General features: G+C 46.7%; 1 protein-coding gene and 1 long non-coding RNA gene across 2 annotated transcripts; one reads left to right on the top strand and one right to left on the bottom strand.

Annotated features, from left to right (window-relative positions):
* LOC116885241 lies at positions 1-24,002 on the bottom strand. Its single transcript, XR_004385998.1, has 4 exons — positions 23,800-24,002; positions 23,216-23,359; positions 479-543; positions 1-347 (listed from the first exon to the last, which is right to left on the bottom strand). It is a non-coding gene; the product is annotated as an uncharacterized LOC116885241 (long non-coding RNA).
* On the top strand, positions 8,426-8,888 carry LOC116885240 (60S ribosomal protein L27-like). The gene has a single exon (XM_032886478.1). The coding sequence runs from the start codon at positions 8,463-8,465 to the stop codon at positions 8,811-8,813; it is 351 nt and encodes a 116-aa protein (XP_032742369.1). The 5' UTR covers positions 8,426-8,462; the 3' UTR covers positions 8,814-8,888.
* Positions 24,003-24,140: the final 138 nt, after the last annotated feature.

The following is a 24,140-nucleotide window of genomic DNA, read 5'->3' on the forward strand; positions in this document are numbered from 1 at the left end:
TGAATTCCATAGCTCATCAGCATAGAGCTTTTGTTCCTTTAGATCCTGAGTGGTCAACATTCCAGGGACAGGAAAGAGTAATAAGCCTTTGTTCTGAGCCCCTGGAGTCGTTCTCTGATGTACGGTACTCTTCTACTTCTCAGTCATTAAAGCCTGTGCAGTTTGATCTGTCTGCCCAGGGCAAAAGACGCCAGCTGGTGATGAGCCTCCAGAGCACCCCCAGGAGAGTCAGATCGTCGCTTTGCCTCCTGCCCATCAGATGCAGGCCTTGCCAGCATGAAGGCTCCTTGGCTCCAGGGACAGTCAGTCTTACTTCTGGGGACTCTATACAGTAGCACGTTGGTTTTCTGTAATACAGACAATAAATAACATGCAAGATCCTTTCAGTCCAGAAACATCCAGTCAGAATTAATGGGACAGGGACAGGGACATAGGAGGAATAGGATGAGACACAGACACAGAGACACCCCTTACCTACCTTTTCTTGGTCCTGAGGAGGTAGCTCTCCTATCTCCCAGAGGGAAGTAGCTTGAATTTGCAGGTCTGAGAAAAGAATTGGAAGACATCATGGTCCTGTTCTAGGCCAAGTACATGATCAATTGTAGCAACTCATCAATTACATGAACAATGTTAAGGACAGAATCAGAGAGGAGAGAAGAGAACTCCTCCTGAGACCCATAAGTGAGTTAGAGTAGCTGACCTGTGAAGAAAAACCACTTGGGAAGATTGACCCCACATGTGAGAAAGAAGACACCACAGGTCAACAGCAAACACTGCCCTGGCTGAACCATCCTATATGTCTTCCCAGCATGCTAATGGCATCCGATCCTTACCCCGAGTACTGAGGCCCTGCCTGGCCCCGTCCGTTCTCTTTTCTGTATCTGGCCTTTTCTCTTCAGCTCTTACACAACCCAATGTAGCTTGCCTTCCAGTCTTTCCACACTACTCCCAGGACTGGATCCGCTTTCATGTGGTTATGTCAGCTCCCTCTCCCCTGAGTAAAGAAGGCCACTAGCAGGCTACGACTTTAATCTTGTTTGGTTTCTTCAAAGCACATACAACTTGTAATTATTTTATTTCCCTGGGTTTTGATCTACTTCCTGTTCTGCAATGTGACTAGGGTAAAGAATGAATTTGGCATGCTGCTTACCCCCATGCCTGGGCAGGTAGTGCTTTGTAAGGGTGCCCATGACCCTTTAGGAGCCCTGCTCATACCCCACCAGGGCTGCCTCATTCTAGAAAACAGATGGGAAAACATTTGCCATTGCCTTATTTCTAGGTTTTTGACAGCTACAAGGGACACATCAGAGTCAGAAAACAACCTCAAGAGTTGGCCGTGCTTCCCACCTTGTTTGAGAGAAGTCTTTTGTTTTGTCAGTGTGTGCTGTCCGAGTACTGGGAGTACAGACACACACTAACATGCATGTGCCCATGGCCAGGGTTACAATGTTCTGTAGAGTCATTCAGAGTCCGCATGTTCCACAGCATCTGCTTTTACCTACTGAGCTACCTCATAATCCTCAAGAAGGGTTTAAAGATTCTTTAAAAAGTTTATTTTGGGGCTGAGAGATGGCTCAGTGGTTAAGAGCACCACTACTCTTCCAGAGGTCCTGAGTTCAATTCCCAGCAACCACATGGTGGCTCACAACCATCTGTAAAGAGATCCGATGCCCTCTTCTGGTGTATCTGAAGACAGCTACAGTGTACTTATATATAATAAATGAATAAATCCTAAAAAAAAAAAGTTTATTTTGTTTTTTTATATGCATGTGTGTATGGTTCCTGTGGTGGTTTGAATATGCTTGGCCCAGGGAGTGGCACTGTGAGGAGGTGTGGCCTTGTTGGGAGAAGTGTATCACTTTGGGGCTGTGTAACGAGACCCTCTTCCTAACCAGGTGGGAGTCAGTCTTCTGTTTGCCTCTGGAACAAGATGTAGAACTCTCAACTTCTCCATTCTGTATCTGCTTACCTGGACACTGCCATTCTTCCTTCTATGATTATAATGGACTTCTGAAGCTGTAAGCCAGCCACAATTAAATGTTGTTCTTTCTAAGAGCTGCCTTGGTCAGAGTCTTTTCAAAGCAGTGGAAACCCTAACTAATATATGTACATGGTGTGTGTGTGTGTGTGTGTGTGTGTGTGTGTGTGTGTGTGTGTGTGTGTGTGTGTTACCCATGGAGTTTAGAAAAGGTGTCAGATCCTCTGGAGTTGGTGTTACAAGAGTCCAGGTGGTTGGCAGCTGTCCAATGTGGGTGCTGAGAACTGAACTCTGGTCCTCAGAAAGATTGCTTAACCACCGAACCATTTCTCCAGCCCCCCAAATGACACTATCAACTGCTCCACACACAGACATGTGACCAAAACTTGAACAGAGAGATGTAAAAAACCAACTGGTTTGTTCTCAGTTAAAGTCCTCACAGTAAGGCAGTGGTCACTGCAAGCCAAACAGAACTGTGAGGTTAAGTCGCCAGGAAACAGGTAGAGAAACTTTAGCCAGGCTGTGTAGGTAGTTACCCTGTTTGTGGCAAAAAGCCAAGGCCACAGGAGGTGGTGCTCTAGGCTAGCTAGGCTCTAGCTAGGCTACCAGACAAAAGCAGATCTTCCTTTAGAACTGAACACAAACCAATATATAAAAGAAGGTATTAAGTGACATATGGGCACTGTATCTATAGGGAAATGCCACTAAATTAAAGTAATGTCTAGTCTTGTGTCACCCTGAAGTCCACAGGAGTGGCATGTGATATGGTGCTTCAAAAATGAAACAAGGAAAGAGAGAAACAGCAAAGTAAAAAGTGCAAATAGCAATCCTTTCAAGCCCCTGAACCTAGGGTAGAGAAAGGATGAGGAAGAACACACACCTCCATTCTCCAGCTTCTTCTGCAAAAGCAAACAAGGCACACCACTCCCCAGTGGTGCTAGGATACTAAGGAAATGGCTCAAGTCTCCAGTTGAGCCTGCACCCAGGACCATGAGTGTTAAGTGTCTCAGAAGAGCTGAGAAAGACAGAGCTGTAGCAGCCATAGAACAGGACAAAGGAAGCCAGCACCAGCCTGACTTGTGAGCCAACCCTGATACAATTTTTAGGAAAAACAAAAGCTAAGCAAAGCTCCACATGTTAGACGTCCCTAGACCAAGGTGTGGGTTAGTCATACACTGCAAGTGGTCGGCAGTGAGTTCCACAACCCCATAGGTCTAAACGTTCCTCAAGGCTTCCAGAAAGCTCAACACTTGGCCTTATGCCTCATTTTCACTATCCACTAGCATCTGCTTGGTGTGACTGCCTGTTCAAACTGGCCTCACATGCAGGTAAAATTGAGGACTGGTACTGAGTCTTAAATGCCTGAAAAGGATCCCAAGAAGAGAGGCTCTAGGCTTTGGCACTGCAAAGGGACTCTGATGGTAGGACATAGGCAGGACAGGTGGGATAAGAGAACAGCTGATGGCAGGCTTCCCTTGAAGTCTGTCAGGTCACAAAGCCACATGAGGCTGTACTGCTACCACACCCACACTCCTCCACAGTACACAAACTTCAGCTCTTACTCCAGGGAAGAGCAGAAGGGAATAGAGCAAGCAGATACTCCAACTGAGACCTGGGCTGAGGCAGAAATGGAGCGACAGCCCCTCTGCTTAGAAAATAACTTCGGGGGGGTTGGGGATTTAGCTCACTGGTAGAGTGCTTGCCTAGCAAGCGCAAGGTCCTGGGTTCGGTCCCTAGCTCAAAAAAAAAAAAAAAAAGAAAATAACTTCGGATGCCAGGCTGGGGAGAAAGGGCTGGTAATGGCACTGGAAACACAGTTTCCTTTACATATGTAACATTCCCTGCTATATGCATGGCTGACCAGAAAGTTTAAGTTTGTTAAAAAAAAAAAAAGATCGAGCTCTTGAGTTCCTCCCAGGTTTCTCCACAGAGGTCCATAATTTCCATCCAGTATTACAGAGCAAAGGTGAGTTGTCTCCACAGAGCAGCAGCTGGAGAGGCAGCACACTGGGGGGAGGGCCCAGGAGGATGTAGGCACCAAGGCAGGATGCCAGTTCTCTGATGTGAAGCAGAGGATGGTAAGCTGTAACTGCTGTGAGGACATCTGGGTTGGGGCGGGGACTTCAGTTAAGTTCCTTGACAGCTACAGTCACTCGCACAGCTTCCCAACTTCAGCCAGAGAATTACAGTCTTCTCTTAGCATCAGACCCAGCAAATGGGTCTCAACAGTTTTGCATCCATTTTACAAATTAACACAATGGCCTTGAGAAGGAGCCGGCCCCGGAAGCTCAAGGACGCAGTGCTCTGTGCTTTGTTCTGTTAGGAAAAAAATGTGGCTGCACACATGCTCAGGCTGCTGAGACCAAGAGCAATCGGCAACCTGCACTCACCACAGACTAACTCTGGGAATGACCGGAAACGAGAACGTGCATCAGGTGGTACTCAGGCTCAAGCCCTGTAGTTAGGAGTTCCTAGGGGTTCATTTGTTTCTTTACTTTGAAACTCATTTGAAATTTTCATAAAAAGCCTGAGAGGCCTCTGCATATACAACTGCTGTAACAAAGGGTTGTTAAGCCTGGAGGAAGATACAACATCACTTCACAATTCGGTTGAGTAACCCATGCATCCCATATGACAGAGAGGCTAAGGCTAGCCTGTGGGTCTGACAGCACCCTGTCCACCAGGACTGAAAGGGTCCTTTGCCCACAAATACCTGTCACAGCATTTTGCCTGGTGAACACTATGGAATCATCAGCTCTGCTCACATTTCCAGCCTCCTAGCCAATGCTGGTCCCACCACTGAGACATTGGCTGTCTTCTCCTTTCCCACTTCCCATTCTAGCGCAGTCCCCACAGTAACCTCTCCCGCTGCTGCCACCCACCCACTCACCCTTACACCTATGATGGCAACCAGGTCTGTTCTTACCAGGAACTCTGCTGTAGAACTCATGCCAGTCAATCCTCCTGGGTCACCATGCTCTTACTCTTGGTGCACGATTCAATTCAGCCTCTCCCTGCTAACTTTCCTGTCACTCTGAGCAATGCCCTAGTCTTTCCAAAGCCAACTCCCCATACTTGTTTGCACATGCTTCTGTTCTGAGCACCTAAACGGTGCCATCAGACTTGGTCTGGGATCACAAATTTCAAATGGACACTTAGTCCCTCCCTGTTTTTTTGAAAGTCCTGGATATACACTTCCCTAGCATTTTAACTTCCAGCACAGCATGTTCTTTTCTCATGATGTCCTGTGGGCCCTGAACAAGGGCCCCTGCGAGCACTCAGGCTACTCCCCTCTATTTGGCATCCTGGTTTGTCCCCTCTATGGGTTTTATAGAACGTGTTCCCATCTGTTCTCAAGAAATATTTCCTCGGGGCTGGAGAGATGGCTCAGTGGTTAAGAGCACTGACTGCTCTTCCGGAGGTCCTGAGTTCAATTCCCAGCAACCACATGATGGCTCACAACCATCTGTAATGGGGTCTGATGCCCTCTTCTGGTGTGTCTGCGAATAGCTAGAGTGTACTCACATAAAAATAAATAAATAAATCTTTAAAAAAAGAAGTATTTCCTCAATGCCAAGCAGTCGTCAGCCAACACCTAGCAAAAGTTCCTTAAAGAGCTCTAGACTCATGATGCTCCAAGGTTGTCTACCTCCTGTGGCCTTCACTTGTCATGACCAACCTGGTCTATGGTTCTTCTCCAAGTGTCTTTTCTCAGTGACCCAGCCATCCTACAATTCATTGCCAATCCTCACCCATTTTCTTGCCAACTGTTCACTGAGCCCCTTCTGTCCCAAGTTGTCTTCTCTCTACATGACTGGGCACCCTGTGATGATCTAACTCTGTGATGATGTGCAGCTCTACCTGCAGTCCTTCACACTCTTCCAAACACACTGCTGGGACTGTCTTTTTTTGGCTCCTTTCCACCTAATCCTCAGGCTCACCTTACAAGACAGGTGAAAGCGGGAAGAATGGGGCCAGCGCTGGCTGTTCTAAAGCAGGAGCTAAAGTTATCTATGGACCTATCTCCAGGGCTCAGCCCCTTACTAGATGAGAAATGCTGATGACTGGCTTTCTTCAAGACAGTTTTTCTAACACACACCAAAAGGACAGAGAGCCTTCTATTATAGAAGTCTCAGCCTGCTAGTCCAGATCTCTGCCTTCTCACAGGGATATAGGACATGTCCTGGTTTCCACTGTTAACTGTCCTGAGCCTCCTACCTGCTAGAAATGTGTAAGGCTTTTGCCAGCTCCTTCTGCACCAGAAGGTCAGGGATTGATGACTTCTCATGCAGGGAGCGTACACAGGCCTCTTTCCCTCCCCCACACCCCTCTCCTGTACTCTTTCTCTCCTTTTGCAAATGAAAGGCAGTAATTTTGCCTGAGGTCCACACCATTTCTTGCACGTTATCTGAAATGGGACTATTCAGAAACAACTGCAGTACTTTGAAGACAACGACCCTATGACCCTATTACTCGTAAGTAAAAATGATGCTTTAAGTTCTCTGTAGTTCTCAGGCTGTGGGTTGCTCTGCAGTCCCAGCAAACCCACTCTAGGCAGAGTGACCACAAAGCACTGAGTGTAGGGGTACCCTTGCTAGGTCAGACCTGTAGACGTGACCATCATACCACACTCCACCCAGAGCATGTGATATGTACTTGGCCATCCAAAGCTTCAGGAGCAGTTTCTGGGAAAAGAAGAGCAGGCACACTGACTATCTCTCTACTGAGAGGCTCTCAGAAACACTTCTCGATGTAGAGGGAAACAGCAACCAGACCACATTTCTCACTGACAGCTGCAGATGGTGTCATGGTGGCACATGGGTAGGGAAATGCAATGAGTCACAACAGACTTGAGAACTGGAAGACTGCGCTGGAAGATACTGAATCCTCGCTCCCATAAGGCATGCTGATGAGTGGCTCTGATGCTCGAAAGTGAGCATACCTGTCAGCCTAGAAGAGAGCTATTACCAGAAGAGATGATGACAGCCTGTCGCTTACCTCTTAGATGCAGAACAGCAGAGGCAAGCACAGAGGCCTGTGTTCCATGGACACGTGACTAGGGCCAGACACTGGGTCTGCTCTGGAGAGTATGAGGACTGCAGCACATGCCAGCCCCAGAATCCTTTGAGCAAGCTCTGGGAGAGTCTCCCTCCCACCCCCCAATAGCATAGATGGTGAGCACCTAAAAGCTGAAATCCCTGCACAAGAACAGCCCCAGGAGGACTCGGAGGGAAGCAGATGTTCGGTGTGGGGAAGGCAGTGGGTGAAACAGAAGCAGGACTGCTGAGGTTTGGTCTTCTACTGCGTATTGCAATGCTAAGTGAGGTGAGGGCCTCCCAAGACCCAGAGCTTGCACACAGACCTAAGTGACCTTGCCCCTGAATTATTTGATTGGAAAATAAAGATGGCAACAGCCAATAGCTGGGCAGAGAGGTACGGGTGGGGTTTAGGTTTCCTGGGCTTAGGGATGGAGATGGGCTAGGTGTGCCATGAAAACATGGCCCTGAGGGTGGGCCAAATGGAGATAAGAGCAGCCCAGATGAAACACAGTATTAACTCGGGGCTATCAATAGGAAAGTAAATTCTAATAGCAGAGGGTAGATATCTGCCCAGCTCTAGCGCTGATTTCATCTGGGAACTAAAATGGTTATGGCAGTGTAGAAACCCTGGATTGGGATTAAATAATTTCTATAACACAGGAACTCAGGTTGAAGCTCCCACCAGTCAAGACACATACATTTCACATGGAACTATGTTTCAAAGAAATAAAACCATTCCCATGGAAAGACCTCCAGGTGGTAACATCTCCAGAGACAGGAAGGGACTGAGAGCTAGTCCTAAAGGGCAGACTGACAGCAGGGAACAAAAGATGGGATATCCTGGGTGGGGATCAGGGAGGGGAGGTGGCTGCGGCTGCACCACAGTCTTAGAAGAGTGAGTAAGTATGATCTAGTACTGACTTAATGTCTACATGAAGCTCTGAGTTCTGTGATGGGGAAACCCCCTTCCACTTCAACATTCCTCAAATGCTGCTTCCCAGAATCATCTGGGCTTTGCTCCTGACATCACTTCTTCCTCTAACCTTGACTTTGGTCCAAAGCCCTTCTACTATGTAGCCCAACCATAGTTCAGTAACAGAATCCTGCTCTAATCAAGTAGCCATCAGCTCTGTCAAGAAAGAGGGGTACACACTGGCATCTCTCCAATCTCATACAGGCTGGAATGTAGCCTTCATCTGGTTAAGATGAAGACTTTTTCCCCCTTCTTAAACACTCCATGGAATTTTTTTATTGGATATTTTTAATTTACATTTCAATGTTATCCCCTTTCCCGGTTTCCTGTTCATAAACTCCCATCCCTTCCCACCTCCTTCCCTGACATTCCCCTACATTGTGGGGTTGAGCCTTGGCAGGACTAAGGGCTTCTCCTCCCATTAAGATGAAGACTTAGGCTTTCTCCTGGGTGCTGACTGCTTGCTGTTGAAATGGGAAAGTTCATGAAATCTGGGAAAGTGGTGCTGGTCCTGGCTGGATGCAAAGCCGTCATCGTAAAGAACATTGACGATGGCACCTCAGACCGCCCTCACAGCCATGTCCTTGTGGCTGGAATTGACTGCTCTCCCCAAAAAGTGACAGTTGCCATGGGCAAGAAGAAAATTGTCAAGCAATTCAAGATCAAGTCCTTTGTGAAAGTTTATAACTACAATCACCTTATGCCCACAAGGTACTCTGTGGATATCTCCTTGGACAAAACTGTTGTCAACAAGGATGTGTTCAGAGACCCAGCATTGAAACACAAGACCAGGCAGGAGGCCAAGGTCAAGTTTGAGGAGTGATACAAGACGGGGAAGAACAAATGGTTTTCCCAGAAGCTTCGCTTTTAGATGTATTTTTGTTTTCGTCATTAAAAATTAAAAAAAAAAAAAGACTTAAGAGATGAAGTTGGGCCCTAATGTTTTTTCCTTTTGTTTAAGTTTGACCAATACAGAGGCAGCTACGTGGAGACAGAGCAGAGACTGTAATGTGTGCATGAGCCACAGCTATCAAGGGAAGCGCCAGACGAAATGGTAGCTTCCCTGAGGCTTCAGAAAAAAATGAGGCCATCATCTTACAGCAGCTGGTGAGAATAAAATCTGCTCACAGCACTTTGTGACAGGAGCCTGAGAAACCACTAAAGAAGGAAATGGCACACTATTGGGAGTCCTGTTCCATTTGGGACAGTACACAATGAATGTCCCTTTGTTAGTGACCCATCCTTCTCCCAAGCCTACCTCGCCCTAAGGCTTCCCTTCCTGCCCACGCACTCGGAGGAAGGAATGGGTGCAGCTGTGTACCTCATTTATATACTTTCCTCTAAAGAATGACACCTCACAAACCCCTAAGCCCCCTTTCCACTGCAGTACTTTCACTCTTTCTATCCATCTCCCCAGGAAACACATCTCCATAGACACTGTAGCTGGTAGCAGCAGGGCAGACTGGGTGGCAAAGGCTCACCACCAGAGTAGGCAGCCAGCAGTAAGAGTCTGTATGCCACGGACACAATACAGGCAGCCTTGCCACATCCACGTCCACAACACACACACAAGCACGTAAGGATGAGGAACAGTGCCCTAGGCCAGCTACCATGTCTAAGTGGCCCCAGTCGAAGCAGCCACCAATGCTCCTCATTGGCACACTCTTCCCATTCCAGCCCACTGCCTTCTAATTCTACTCCTTAAATTTGACCCAAGTGCCCATTGTCAACCACGGGCAAAACCCTAATTTGAGAAGCTCAGAGAGGCTTAAAGCCCTTTTTAGGACCAGCATTTTCTGCAGATAGGGGTACATTCAAGTTTGTTCCTGAGCACACCCTAGCTCTGAAATCTTAAAGTAATCTCTTCACATTTCCCACTTGGTGTCAGAACATTCTGCTCTTCCTCTACGTGTGGACAGAACCACTTTGCAAAGACCCTTAGAACAGACAGGCACACAACAGACACCTTGGAATCTCGGCTCTGTCTCTCCTGCTTACCAGCACTGTATCTTAAGCAAGTTATCCCCAAGACCCAACTTCCACAAATGCTAGAGACCCAATACCACACCTTCATCTGATCTCAGTGTCCTGTGCAAAAGCACTAAGACAGCGTATGAGCATTATGTGGCCAGTGTGTCTGCCTGGAAAATACAGGGAACCATACTACTGTCACCCGGTGGGCTACAGGAACCTATGGAGAACACCTTATGTTCTGTTTCCATTCTCTATCTCAACTGCATCCCTTCCATTTCTTTCTTTAAAAAAATTATTTATTTCATGTATATGAGTACACTGTCACTATCTTTAGACACACCAGGAGAGGACATCGGATCCCATTACAGATGGTTGTGAGCTACCATGTGGTTGCTGGGAATTGAACTCAGGACCTCTGGAAGAACAGACAGTGCTCTTAATTGAGCCATCTCTCCAGCCCCATCCCTTCCATTTCTAAGCAGTGATAAAACAATTTTTTTTTTTTGTATTTTTGTATTTTGTGTGTGTACTGATAGACGAGTGTTGGCAAGCTTGCTATAGTACCTTGTAGGAATCAGCTTCCCCTTTTACCATGGGGATCAAACTCAGGTGACAGGATTGGATCAAAACCATTATTTGCCTAGCCATCTTGTCAATCTCGATTTAACATTCTTGTAAAATTTTAATTTTCACTTCTATTATGGGAGACATCAAAGTTCTGTAACCACAGAACTTTAAAGCTCTCTGATAATTTTTCCAAGCTTGAAGAGGTTCAGAGACAGTCAGGACTGAGAACCAACCCAACCCTAGAGAGGCTTGGGCACATGTGAACAGCATAGACACTTATGTGCTTTGTGAGTCCATTACCATACTGTCCTCAAACACACCCCACTTCCGAGTCCTCCAACATCATTCTGAAGTATTTGCTTTTAAAGGGTTGTAATTTCCAAGCAGAAGCAGCTTACTAACCTCACTACTCAGCTGCTTCTATGAAGGATGGGTACCCCACCCATGAGGGAGCACCCCTCTCCCCCCCAAAAAAAAGTAATCAGGAAGTCTAAGAAATCAAAAGCCACCTGGCTCTAATTTGGCAGGTCTGGGAGAAAGCACAAGTCCCAGGTTTCTAAAGGTCCTGTCACATAAATTCAATTAAAAAAAAAAAAAATTGGTACTGAGGCCTATGTGCTATCTCCCCTACAAAATAGGATGTCAGGCTAGCACTACTCCCTGGGTTTTGGCACACAACAGGCAGTTAACCTTCCTCCCATAACACTACCACTATAGAAAGCTGCAGTTGAACACCAAGGAGCAGTCTTAGATAAAGGGTCTGGTCTGTTCGTCTTCACTCAGCCATCTGCCTTAGAAGCCAGACAGTAGGAGTTGGGTACAAGTCCAGCTCAGAATAATCCCAGCATGAAGCAGGGTCGCATGAGTCTGTTTCTTATGGCTGGACCTTCTATGTTAGTGGTTGGTACTCCAGAAAACTTCTTAACATGGGACTGGCCTCAGAGCAGGGACCCTCAAACAGAGTTTCTCTCTGGGATTGGCTGCCACTGGGCAGCATATCTCAACAATGAGTCATAAGGATCCAGATGCTCCCTTAGCAGCTGGCTTCTCCTGGATGGGTTCTGAGTGCACTCTTACCCCTACTGTAACAGAAGATGTTTCCCTAAGGGTTCTAGACCCTTTAGGCTGCTTCTTGGATTTATCAAAGGTGGCTCTGATTATGGGTGAGATTCTAGAAACAGACTGGTGACATCAAGCAAATTCTATCTTTTCCTTTTTTGGAATTATATCACACTGTAAAAACTTTGCTCCCTTATTGACAGAAGATCTGATGTCATTCTTACTGCCTTATTATCAGGACTTGCCACCACTGATTGGCTTCCCTGGTTTTGCTCATAAAAGAATGAAGTGTACATGGGCCATGTTTTCAGCGGTGTAGGAAAGAGATGTTTTCACTTTCTCCTGGGGGTGCTGTATTTCAGAGGCCTTAGCCTAATGAGGAAAAAAAAAAGATAGAAAGGGTTATCTGATTTTTTAACTAGAAATTTCCATAAGCTATGAAATTGGATCCAGAGAAGAACATCAAATTACAAGGGGAATGAAGCCAAGTTCTCTTTTGAGTGAGGATGAGTGCGTGTGTTAAGAATATGAGGGAAAACTCTGGTGTGTATCTACAGATCCCTTCAGCATAATCTTCTTGCTGAAATGACCTAGAAACTGGCACAGCTAGGTAGAGGCCTGAGCACAGCTTGCTGTGTGATCCCAGCTATCTCAGGCTATCTGCGCAGTAGGATATTAACATCTCCGGTGACTAGCTGGGATAACTACAGAAAGGAACCAGTGTCTATCAGAGTGCTCAGAGCACAGCTGAGGCTAAATAAATATTTGCTTATTTATTTCCTAATTTAATTAGTGTATGAGAGTCTGGTGTCTGGTGTTACTTCATAGACAAAGGCTTCTGAAGGCTATGAGCTCATCTCCAGCAATGAAGGCTGCAACTCTGCCCCAAGCCAAAGCCTTGGCTGCCTCCTGCCATTTCTGCTCCTCCTGGGCCTCTATCATGGGCAGGTTGACAGGCTTGACTCTACTAGAGTGTTCTCACTCTTCAATACCACCTACAGAAACTGCACTGCAATGGACAAATGACAGCCCGTGTCTCATGGGAATAGCACATGCAGGACTAAACTTATCTTTTCTACCTAGTAAATGTGTAACATCAGAATAACTTGGGAGAACAGAGGGCTTCCAGATAAAAGACCCAAGTTCAAATCCTTGGTCTCACACTAACTAGCTACATACCTCACCCACACACTCATTGAGAGGGGTGAGGTACCTACTTTTCCCTCATGACGGAAGAGCACAATGGGTAGCCAATGAAACAGAAGCTCCTCAGGCCATGGCTAGGAGGGCTAGCAAGGGTCAGGGTGTGACTTATAAAAATGTCTTCTCTATACTCTGCCTGTGCCAGAGTGGTGTGTCTATCCACATTACGGGATGAGGGGTAGGCCAGATCTGTTCCCTCTCCTGATAGGACTCACTTGCTATCACAGCTTCCTTCCTCCATGGCTACAGCGGTGAGTGCCAAAAGAACAAAACTAGTTCAAACCTCAGGCCAATAGGCTAGAAAGCTCAGCCACTGACAAGAAAAGGCAGAAGAAAGGCTGAAGAATAGCACGAACCCACATCAGCCAGCTCCAGGGAGACAAGACAGTTTTTTAGCAAAGTGGAAAGTGACCTCCATCACAACAGAATCCCTTCCACACCCATTTCTCTGCTATCTCTATAAACCACATGAACCAGGGATGTTAGATTGGGCTATTGCTATACCTGGGTCGTAACTCCTTAGCTATACTGCTCAACCAACAGAAAGTGAACAGGGGAGGAGAAGAGTCTGTTGTCACTTGGAGCATGAGCAGTTTCTATCCCCTAACAAGGAGTCAGACAGTGAACCCCTGACCTAAGACAAGACAGGTAAACAAAACTCAGGACTGATGCAGGGAGAGATGTACCAGGCTTACCCAAAAGGGCACTTACATTTTAAATAAAATACTCTGAGAAGGTTCTCTATTTATCTTGAACAAATGATGAAACAAGGGGAAAAACTGACTACAGTTGACAGTAGCCCTTCAAGACACTGCAGAAGGAGCAGAGGCAGGGTCACTAGTGGTTGCAAGGCCATAGAGGTCTTAGGGTTCTACTAAATACAAAGAAAGGACAAAAGCACCAAGTTTATATTATGGACAGCCGAGAAGCATAGGTGTTTCAAAGAACTGGGTACTGTGAATGGGCAATCTGAAGAGATCACAAGACAGGACAGACCAGTCATACCGGGAGCTTTTGTAAATACACAGGATTCAAGACATGAACAAAGAAGAAAAGTGATTATGGGGAAGAAAAGCAAGGACTTTGGTAACCTTTGCTTGGTACCATAGTGATCCTCCTGTGAGGAACTACATCTAACAGAGATGGAAGTCTCGGATGCTGCATGGCTGACTCAGCTGGTGGGAATCCAAGAGAGAAGAGGGGAGGGGAGGGGAGGTTTCAGGCAAGAGGAATACTGAAGACAAAGTCAAGCCAGACAGAGAGACTCTTGATTTGGCTTTACCATCCCATAGACAATCTTCACTTGAAGGTGAAGAAAGGAATTACAATGAACTTCCCAGATCCTACAAGGTACTAACAGGAAGAAGTAAAAGATGCTTGGGCACTTACAGTAATGCTAGCAGTCTGAAGGGTTGGTTCTACACAGATGGATGCATGGCCATTGTCACAGCTGAACTTATTCCCCCAAACACACACACACAACTCATGGCAGTTTGAGTAGAAATCTCAAGGTCTGTTTTTAGGTATAGGACTTTAGGCATCAACTTGCTGTCATGTTTTTACTCAGAGAGGACGTACTCTCGCCCTATAATTTGTGAAGCTGGGGTGATGCTAATTTGTTCTCAGACTTTAGGAGAGAGGAACTGGCAGGAGGCCACACTGCTGATGGAAGTGATCATAGGACTGTTAGTGCCAAGGAAAGGCTCTACACATCAAGGCAAACAGACACATCAGGGACAGTTTCTCACAACCTTCCCTATAGGTAGAAGGGGCTGGGAACTTGTTATAAGAGAAGAGTCACACGCAGTTCTATTACTGTGCACACCAGTCACTGTGCTTTCCAGCCAATGAGATCAAGCACAGCCGTAATTAACTGTTACCCATGACAGGGCCTATAACACTATCAAAAGCACCAACAAAAATCAGCTTTTCTCTGTCTCTCAAGATTATAAACAACCCTGAAAGAATGCAGTGGTCAGCTTGAGAGAAGAACCTGGAAGATTACCAAGTCCACAAGTATTGCAGAGGGTCCTAGAGACTGCAGCAAAGCACTCAGGAGGAAGGCAAGCCCATCAGCCAGATGAAAGCAGCAGCAGAGAAGAAAATGAGTCCAAGGGCTTAGGAAAGACAAGAAACATCAACTGTCCTAGAAAGGACGACCTTGTTCCTGAGGTTTGCCCCAAGCCCAAAGAAACCTGACAACGTACATCCCCCTTTCTTAACACGGGCTGAACAAATCTCTGTTCCCTTCCATGCTCCTACGGATGCAGCTCTCTCAGGAGGCTCTCTGATCCCTGAAACAAGCAGGGTCTCCCAAGGCCACTCCACAAAGCACGCTTGATATTTTCTTCTGGAGTGACAAGGATATCTCATCCTGAAAGCAGGACAGACCCAAGCTGTGAGCGTCTCAAAGATCAGTGTTACAGTATGAAAACAAAGGGACTGCACAGACCCTTCGGTGGGGCCCAGCATGGGGAGACAGCACAGATGACAACAACATGGTTTTAAGTTTTCTGAAGGCTGACTGAACAGTCAAGACCTGGGGTTTGAATGTGAAGTGTCCCTACTCTGTCCAGGGCTGGTAATATGTTTTGGAAAAGTGGAGACCTTTAGAAGAGTGGGGTCTGGGGGTTGGGGATTTAGCTCAATGGTAGAGCACTTGCCTAGTGAGCACAAGGCCCTGGGTTGGGTCCCCAGCTCTGAAAAAAAAAAGAAAAGAAAAGAAAAGAAAAGAAAAGAAAAAAAAAGTGGGGTCTGGCTGGAGCTGCTGTCACTAGGTAGAGGCTGAGGTTGTATAGTGTAGCCCTATTTCCTGTCTGCTGTCAGCTTGTAATGCCAACAAGTGCCCTAAGTTGTTTTTTTTTTTTTTTTCTTTTTTTCAGAGCTGGGGACCGAACCCAGGGCCTTGTGCTTGCTAGGCAAGCGCTCTACCACTGAGCTAAATCCCCAACCCCGCCCTAAGTTCTTCTATGATGAAATGGACCCTTTTTCAGAACTGTGACCCAAAACAAACCCTGACCTGTCTTACTTCTTGTATTAGGTTACTGCAATAAGTAACTGAAAAGGTCTCCAAAGGTCTGCATACCAGTTCATACAGGGGACCATGTCTACAGCCAGAGTGGTCTTTAGCTACTGAGTTCCCTAAAGAATACACTCACAGTCAGCTGCCACTCAAAGCTAACTCCTAACCCCAGTCCCTGCTCCCTTTATCATCCTATACTGTTGGTGGCACCACTGATATCACCTGTTATCTTTATCAACTATTGCATTATTCCCACAAAAAGGGCGAAAACATCACTTGTGACAGCAAATGGCCCTGTATGCACCTGTCCAAATAATCATCAAAACTTGGACTTACCTGCTCTTTCCTCAAGAACTCTCCCAACCATCACAAGGATATGGGAACAATCTCTTCCATTTCATTTGGCCAGTAAAAACAAAAGGGCTGGGGCTACAGAATGGCTCAGTAGAGAAAACTATCTATTGCTAAGCCTAGTGACCTGAGTTTGGTCTCCAGGACCTACATGGTAGGAAGAATGGGGTTGCCTCCATATGTGTGCTCCATGGAGTGAATATATGCATACAAAAGGGCAAGTATTACTCTGGACAGCACAAAGTGTACAGGTACAGAGAGGTTCCCGCCTGTGCTCTGTGGTACCAGCTGCACTGGCTGAAATTCTGTAGCCTCACACACTGCTGCCCAGCTTGCTACACTGCCTCTGTAGAGCACTGTAGACAATTTTCCCCCTGTAGACTCCTCATTCTACACATCTGTGGCTCCCTACTCTCAAAATCTTCATTCCTTGACCTTGTCATCATTTCTTTTAATCCTTCCTCCTAAATACAGGTACCTCCAAAGGTCTCCATTGTTTTTTAGTGCAGTAAAAATGATGATGTAGTGAGGCACTGACCTACGGCCTACAAGACATTCCTGCATTACCAACCACAGTGATCAAGATCTTCCACCAACATCACCCACCTCTTCCAACTGTCCCTTGGCTTATTCCTCTTTAGCATTTAGCAACCATTAAAGAAAAGCCACACTTTACCTCAACCACCCTCTTCTCTAGCTGCCAGATGACCAACTCAACCTGCCTTGCCCCACTTTCCTCCAGTCACTGGGGGCACTTCCTGTCTTTTCTCTCGAAGGCTACCAGAGGCCGTATTTCTTTGCCTCCAAACAGCATTCTTCCTTAGCTATAAAAACTCTCCCACGCTCAGCTGGCCTGACAGGCCTCAGTAATGCCTTTTTACATCCACTTCAATTCCCAGTTCACATCCTTGCCCTGTTTCATCCACCTGGCCCTGAGTCTGGACCGGTTGCTACCAAAACAAATTCATCCTGGCACCTCCAGAGGGCACTCTAACACCAGCTCAGAGATGCCTCAGCCACGCACCAACTTCTAATTGACTGCCAAACACCTTGAGAATGTGCACAGCTCTCTGCAGCTTCAAGTGAGCTTCTGAGTTCCATCCACGGCTTAGCAGAGACATCACAGCAAGGGCAGTGCAGACTCTGACGTGTTTCAAATCAGTCTAACATGTTAAAGTACAAATAAGAAGATGATCTGGATGATCTGGACACAGCAGCACTAGCTATGCATTAGAAAGGCAGTCCTGCTTTGGCCACCAAGGCTTTCCTATAGCTGTCCCAGTGCCGTGGAACACGCTATTCTGCATCTTATTTTAGATGTGAAAATAAGTTATGGTTTCTGTTATGAACTTGCCTGGCTATGAAAAACGAGCTCTGGAATAATGCTACTGAGGACAGACTGAATGCTCCAGAGAGAGTACAGACACAACACTAATTCCAAGTACAAGTAGCCCAGAACACCTCTGAAAGTAAATTCTACTTGTTTAAAAACCTCTCTTCTTCCAGGGCTGGGTAGTATGCAGCTCAGGGCTGGGTAGTATGCAGCTCATTTGGCAGAGTATTCAACCAGCACGCACAATGTCTTTCCATTCCCAAGACTATTCATAAACCAGGTATGTCAGTACAAACCACCCTTAGCTACTCTGTGAGTTCAAGGTCAGCCTGAGATACATCAGGCTGTTTCTCCCTCACACAATCACAGCTTTCCCAAGACCAAAAACCATTCGACGACAAAAATCAAAAACACTCCTCCCTCCCCTCCCCACGCATGTGCAGGACTCTCCAACACAGACACATGATCTTAATTTAAATCAGGGCTTATCAGCACCAACCTGACAAATATTGTCTTCCCTGCTCCCTTTATCACACCTCCAGAGCATGTCAATGTACCACGCCCCCAACCCCTTTCTAATTCCAGAAACCTTTGAGCATTCTCATCTCACTTTTCCCCAGACACTGACTGAGCCAGACTCTCATACACTCAAGGACTTTACTCTGCAACAGAAGTGGAACAGCACTGAGCTAAGCCACTGGCGCCTCCCAGAGAAAAGCTGCATCTATGAGGTTAGTTGGGAGAGACTCAGGAGCACCTTCTGACATGGCCATTCTAGGAAAATATATATCATTCTAGGGAAACGCAGTCATGTCCAGAAGAGGGAGTACACAAGAAGCTACAAGCACAGGACAGAAACAGCAGACAGTAGGGCAGAGCCATTCACATGAGGCCACAAAAAAAAGCTCACCTTCATGCTGCCTGCCACAGAAGCCCCTCGCATCAACAGTGTCTCTCTGTCTGTCTCTGTCTCTGTCTCTCTGGTGGCCTTCTTCCCTTCCCAAATACTTTATCTTTGCAGATAGAGGCTTTGTCCTCTGGGATATAAACGTCTAGCTCTGGCCAGTATGTCCTCATTGTGCTTCACATGGTCTTATCTGCTCTTTAAAGAAAATGACCAATTCCCAGACCCCCATCTGTCTGTCCTCTAAGGGTCAAGTGGGCACAGCCTCATGGAAGCATGGCCAGAGTGCCACTCTGCCTACTTTCTGTCCCCTCCTTACATGTTCATCAGTATTATAGAAATCGATGACACACTACTGTCATAGAAGACTGAAAGCAGGACCACTAATGCTCAAAGCAACTCCCGACTACCAAACATCACCCAAACTCACAGTCAGGCCACATGTAATAATTCCACCTGACACCAACAATGCAGGCTAAGCTGTACAGACATGCCCCAACTTAAACAATTTGCAACGTATAATCATATTTCAAAAACAAATTACTACAAAGAAACAACTGCAATGATGAAGCTGCACACTGCTCTTCAGAGGCAAATGCTCATAAAGCCTCCATGAAAAGACTACGTGACCTGTTTCTAAGTCCCTCAAACTCAATGGGTCCAAGGCCAAATCTCATTATAGCACCTATTTCTATCCATCTGTCCATGCCTGAAACCCAGGCACCATCTGCCTCATCTACCAAGCCCTGTACCCTCTACCTTACTGGATTTCTCTAACCACATCAGTTACATCAGCCATTTCTCCCTAAAGCCTCCGATACTCTAACACACTCTTTCCAAAGCATCAGATTGTTCCTACCCTGCTTACAACTTCTCAATGAGTCCCATCTACTTGCATTGTAATCCCCAAATGTCTATGGCTTTAAAAAAACATGCAACACAGTATGGTGGTGCATGCCTTTAATTCCAGCACTTGGGAAGCATAGACAGGAGGATCTCTGTGAGTTCAAGGCCAGCCTGGTCTACATAGTGAGTTCCAAGACAGCCAGGACAACACAAAGAGACCGTGCTTCAAAATAAAAAACACAAAAAATATATAAATAAATATGCACATTATTTTATCATGTAGCTAAAAGGTCCCCAATATAATGTAACCTGCAAAATGTTCCATTGTAGTTTTTATAACTATAAAAGAACAGATTAAGTAGCTCAAAATCCTAATATCCAAAGTCCACAATTCTTAACATTTTCACCAAATGTCTTGTAGACATTTCCATTCACTGGTTTTAATGAGAGATTACTGAATTTTTTATGTATTTACATAGTACCTGCAACTGTGCTTCCTGATTTTCCTCTACTTAACAGTCATAAGCTTTTAAATATATTTCCTTGGTATACATTCTAAGTGGAAGGATTAGATAGCGAATGTATTATTGCCATTCTACAATTAAACCATTAAGATCATTCTACATATTTTGTGCAGAAAGCTTTTTATTATATTTAGAAACATTTCTTTAATGGCTCCCATGTCAAGAAACAGGAGTACTGTAAGGCTTGATCTATATGGCCACTATAACATAAGAATGTGAATGTGCCACTGGTACTATGCCCCTTAAGCACGGAACGCGATGATAATTTCTCTGTGCTCAATGACAGTCTTTCACTGCAAATTAGTGCTCATATAGACGTAAGGAAATGCGAATGCACAGAAGGAAAACTGGCTCCCAGTGTCTCCCCGCAGAAGCAATCATGGCTTCCATGGGCTATTCTGGGTATTTTTCTGTTCTTATTCAAACACATAATTATTTTGTTTTGTATCCTATATAATAGAATGAAGCTTGTGTCCTTGCCTGACTATCCAGGCTACCATTTCAAAACCAACACACTATCCCCAGTACAAACACCAAGTTTCCCTGCTTAAAATGAGGCTTCTGCTCCATCTTGTCAGAGCTTCATTCATATTGACGTTCCCCGGAGCCGTCAGGGATTTCAGCAAACTTCTAAACTTGCTTAGTCTAATGTTTAAAAAAATATATTTTCTACATAGTATCACTAATGAAATTTGGACAGCTCTGCATTTATTTTTATTTTATATGTATGGGTATTTTGCCTGCACGTGTACCATGTGCATAGTACCCAAAGAGGGAAAAAACTGGAATTACAGACAGTTGTGAGCTGCCATGAGGGTTCTGGGAATTAAATATGTCCTCTAGAAAGTGTGCCTGTGCGTGTGTGCATGCTCGTTTTAAAGTGACCTTTGTGTTAGAAACATAAATCCAATGACAGAAAATGTGCCTGGGATTTGGAAGGCCCTGGCAAGTATTTTTGCTCTTGCTTTTATTGAGTCCTATCTCATTGGATCATCTTTTTTTTTTTTTTCCTCTTTTTTTCGGAGCTGGGGACCGAACCCAGGGCCTTGCCCTACCACTGAGCTAAATCCCCAATCCCACGAGTCCTATCTCTTAGAAGGAAAAAACTAGGTCTTATTAAAAAAAAAAAAAAAAAAAGGACCAAGCATCTATTTTGGCTTCACTTTTGCTAGTGGTGTGAATTCACCATGAGCTCTAAGGAGCAGGCTGCCCTTCCTCCAAGAGCTCTAGGAAATGGCCAGTGTGGTCTTCCCACTTTCTCTTTCCACCTCACACCTCCACATTCTGCATGTGGTAACTGGAGAGGCTGTTTAAAAACCACATTTCTAATCTGCCCTGCTAGTAAGACTACAAGATGTGGCCCGGTCAGGTAATACTCTTTCCCCTTAACTACCTCCAGTGATGCCTTAGCTCCTACAATGAGTACTACTTTCCCTCCCTAAAGGCCTTCCCACATAAACAGTAGGAAAATTACCCCCAACCTCAGCGACACCAGGGCTTACTCATCCCTCAAATCTCAGTTTAATTCTTGCTTTAGGGTTTGGGGAAGTCATTCAGGGTCCTCAATCTAAAGTGTGGTTCTCATTTTTATGCTCTCTTATACACCAGGTGCTACCTAACTTTCCTAGCAGATGGCCTCATCTGTGACTAGACATGAAGTTCTGGGATTAATCTCTCATCCTTTCTCTCTACAGATTATAAACTCCCAGAGAACAAGGGCAAATTGTTTTCCTTGGCATGCACTCACCTACATCTGAACACAAAACAAAACAAAAAGCACACCTACAAAGGGACTGACTGAATTGATTGTATCTTTTTTTTTTTTCTTTTTTCTTTTCTTTTCTTTTTTTTTTTTTCGGAGCTGGGGACCGAACCCAGGGCCTTGCGCTTCCTAGGCAAGCGCTCTACCACTGAGCTAAATCCCCAACCCTGATTGTATCTTAAGATGTTATCCCATTCCGTCCTTATCTCAGCTGGTAAAACTTTCTGACAGGCCTACAAACTCAGTAGGAATCCCTTTTCCTAAAAGGGACTGAGAAGTAACTCAAATCTTTTGCAGCCACAGGAAAACATGCAGAGAGTGGACAACAGGAAGATATAAGTTTGTTTAAATGTCGAAGTAAGGTTTTAGCTAAGCTGACTGCAGATACTCTGATCCAGTCAACTAATGAATGTGCTTTTTCTTTTTCTTTTTTTCTGGAGCTGGGGACCGAACCCAGGGCCTTGTGCTTGCTAGGCAAGCACCCCAACCCCGAATGTGCTTTTTCTTAAGAATAGAAAAACATTAGGAAAAACGAACCTTGTAAAATATTCATTAGAAAGACAGCATAGCCACTATGCCATAAAAATTAATTGTAACAGGATCAAAACTTAAAAGCTTTAAAGTTGACCGTCGTAAGTTATCTACAGTATGTTCATACGATGAAAGGAGAATACAAATTACATGCAAGTGGGTGGGTTTTGAACCACCAGAGCTAATAATCAGGCCGTTTACTGTCTTACACTTTCCAGCTTTCATCTGCACAGTGATCAGACCTTTATAGAAACTGAGGCTCTAAGTGTCCTCCTCAAGGTCACAGGCAAAGAACAGTTTGCAGTCACCTCAGAGATGCCCTTGTCGTTTCCTAACCAAGGTCCTCCATCATAAATGTTTCCATTCTACAATTAGCATGGCTCTGGGGCTCCCTCCAATAAATTCCTCCTTACACAGAACTGCCACCAGGCTTTTCTGGTTTTGGTTTTTAAGAGCTGCTCTTTAAAATTAAAACTTCAAGTGCTATCCCCACGAACATGGCTAAACCACGACAGACCCAAACTCTCGAACACCAGACCCTAGTTCTAAAGTTAAAGCACTAGATGCTAACGTGAGAAAAATGCACAGCTAGTCAGTACTCAAACGTGATGTAAAGCCCTTACATAAGACTTAAAATACGCACCACGTGCAGAATAGTTATCGAGACAGACACGGGCTGATCAACCTGTCATCTGTGACTGCATTCACCTTTACAAGAAAACACCTTTCTCTGCTCACCTACAATTAATTTCTAAATCTTAACCTGTAGGGGGGACAAGGAGGTCACTACTTTTCTGCTCTGGGGAAGTACACGCCTACGAGTAAGTAGAGATCCTCTTCTAAAAGAGTCCCACCCCTTGAAAACAAAACAAGGTTTAAAGGACACTGCTCCTGGCAAGGGGGCACTGGCTTGGGACTATGATTTCCGATTCCGGGGGCTCCTTTGTTGCAACAGGCACACTCTAAACTCCCGATCGGGCAGACGCATCCCCAAGATCGACTTGCCTGGAGTTTGGCTAGAAAGGTCTCACAAAGAAGCCGAGTTCGCGGAGAGCGGCGACCTGGCTGGAGTCGCGACCGGCGCATCTCAAGGGGGAGGCCGGTGCTCGGCGGCGGCAGGGGAGTTGTGCCTAGCACTGGCCTGCTTACCTGCCGAGGGCCCGGCCCTGGCGGTGGTCAGACAATGGAGGCGTCCGGCGGCAGCAGCAGCAGCAGCCTGGCGCGCTGGGGACACGGGGAGGTCCTCATCACCTGGGCGGGATGCTGGACGGCTTCGGCCCGGACTGTGCAGTGCTGGAGACGACACGACAGAGAGCCATGCAGCGGACCGCTCTGCGACCCCCCGCCCCCGCCCCGTGCCCCGTGCCCCGGCCCGCGCGCGCGGCCATTACCGCTCTCCCGGGACCCGCCTGGATGCGCTCCAGGGCGCGGCCCTCGGCTCGTAGAGCTGCCGCGCTCACGCCCGCCTCGGCCCGGACAACAATGGGGCCCGGCCCGGGAGTCCAGCATCCGCGGGGCCTCTTCAGCTTCGTCCCGGCCCGACTAGGGCCTGCACCGCAGCGGGCACCGCGCTGACCTTCTCTCCCCGCCATGCCCGCGGCCCAGGCCCGGCTGAATGATGGGTTGTTTTCCTTTCCTTACTCCCCCGCTTCTCCCGACTCTACCGCCTTCCGCCCCCAAGCCCGCTCGTCGGCCCACGCCCCGTCCTGAAAAGGCAAAAGAGACAAACATACCTAATACGATCGGCCGGTCCAACTCGCTCCCAAGTGTGGCTGAGGAGCGCGTCTAGGCCGCGGACTCCGCGCGCCCACCGGCCTCCTGCTCTCCTCAGGGGACACCTCACAGGTGCGCCTCCGAGCCGCGCGCGCGCGCTCCGCACACCCAGACGCCTCCGGGGGGACCGCGCGCGTGCGCACGCGCCAGGCCGGCCAGCCAGCCCCATCCCCGGGGAGGGGCGGGGAGAACAAGGAGGGCACCGCACGCATGCGTGCCGGGCGGCTCGCGTCCCCGCCCACACACGCACGCGCGTTCCCTTTCGGCTTCTCCACCCCTCGTTGTCCCCGCCCCACCCCGC

Source organism: Rattus rattus, chromosome 16 (assembly GCF_011064425.1).
Source record: "Rattus rattus isolate New Zealand chromosome 16, Rrattus_CSIRO_v1, whole genome shotgun sequence".
Taxonomy (NCBI): domain Eukaryota; kingdom Metazoa; phylum Chordata; class Mammalia; order Rodentia; family Muridae; genus Rattus; species Rattus rattus.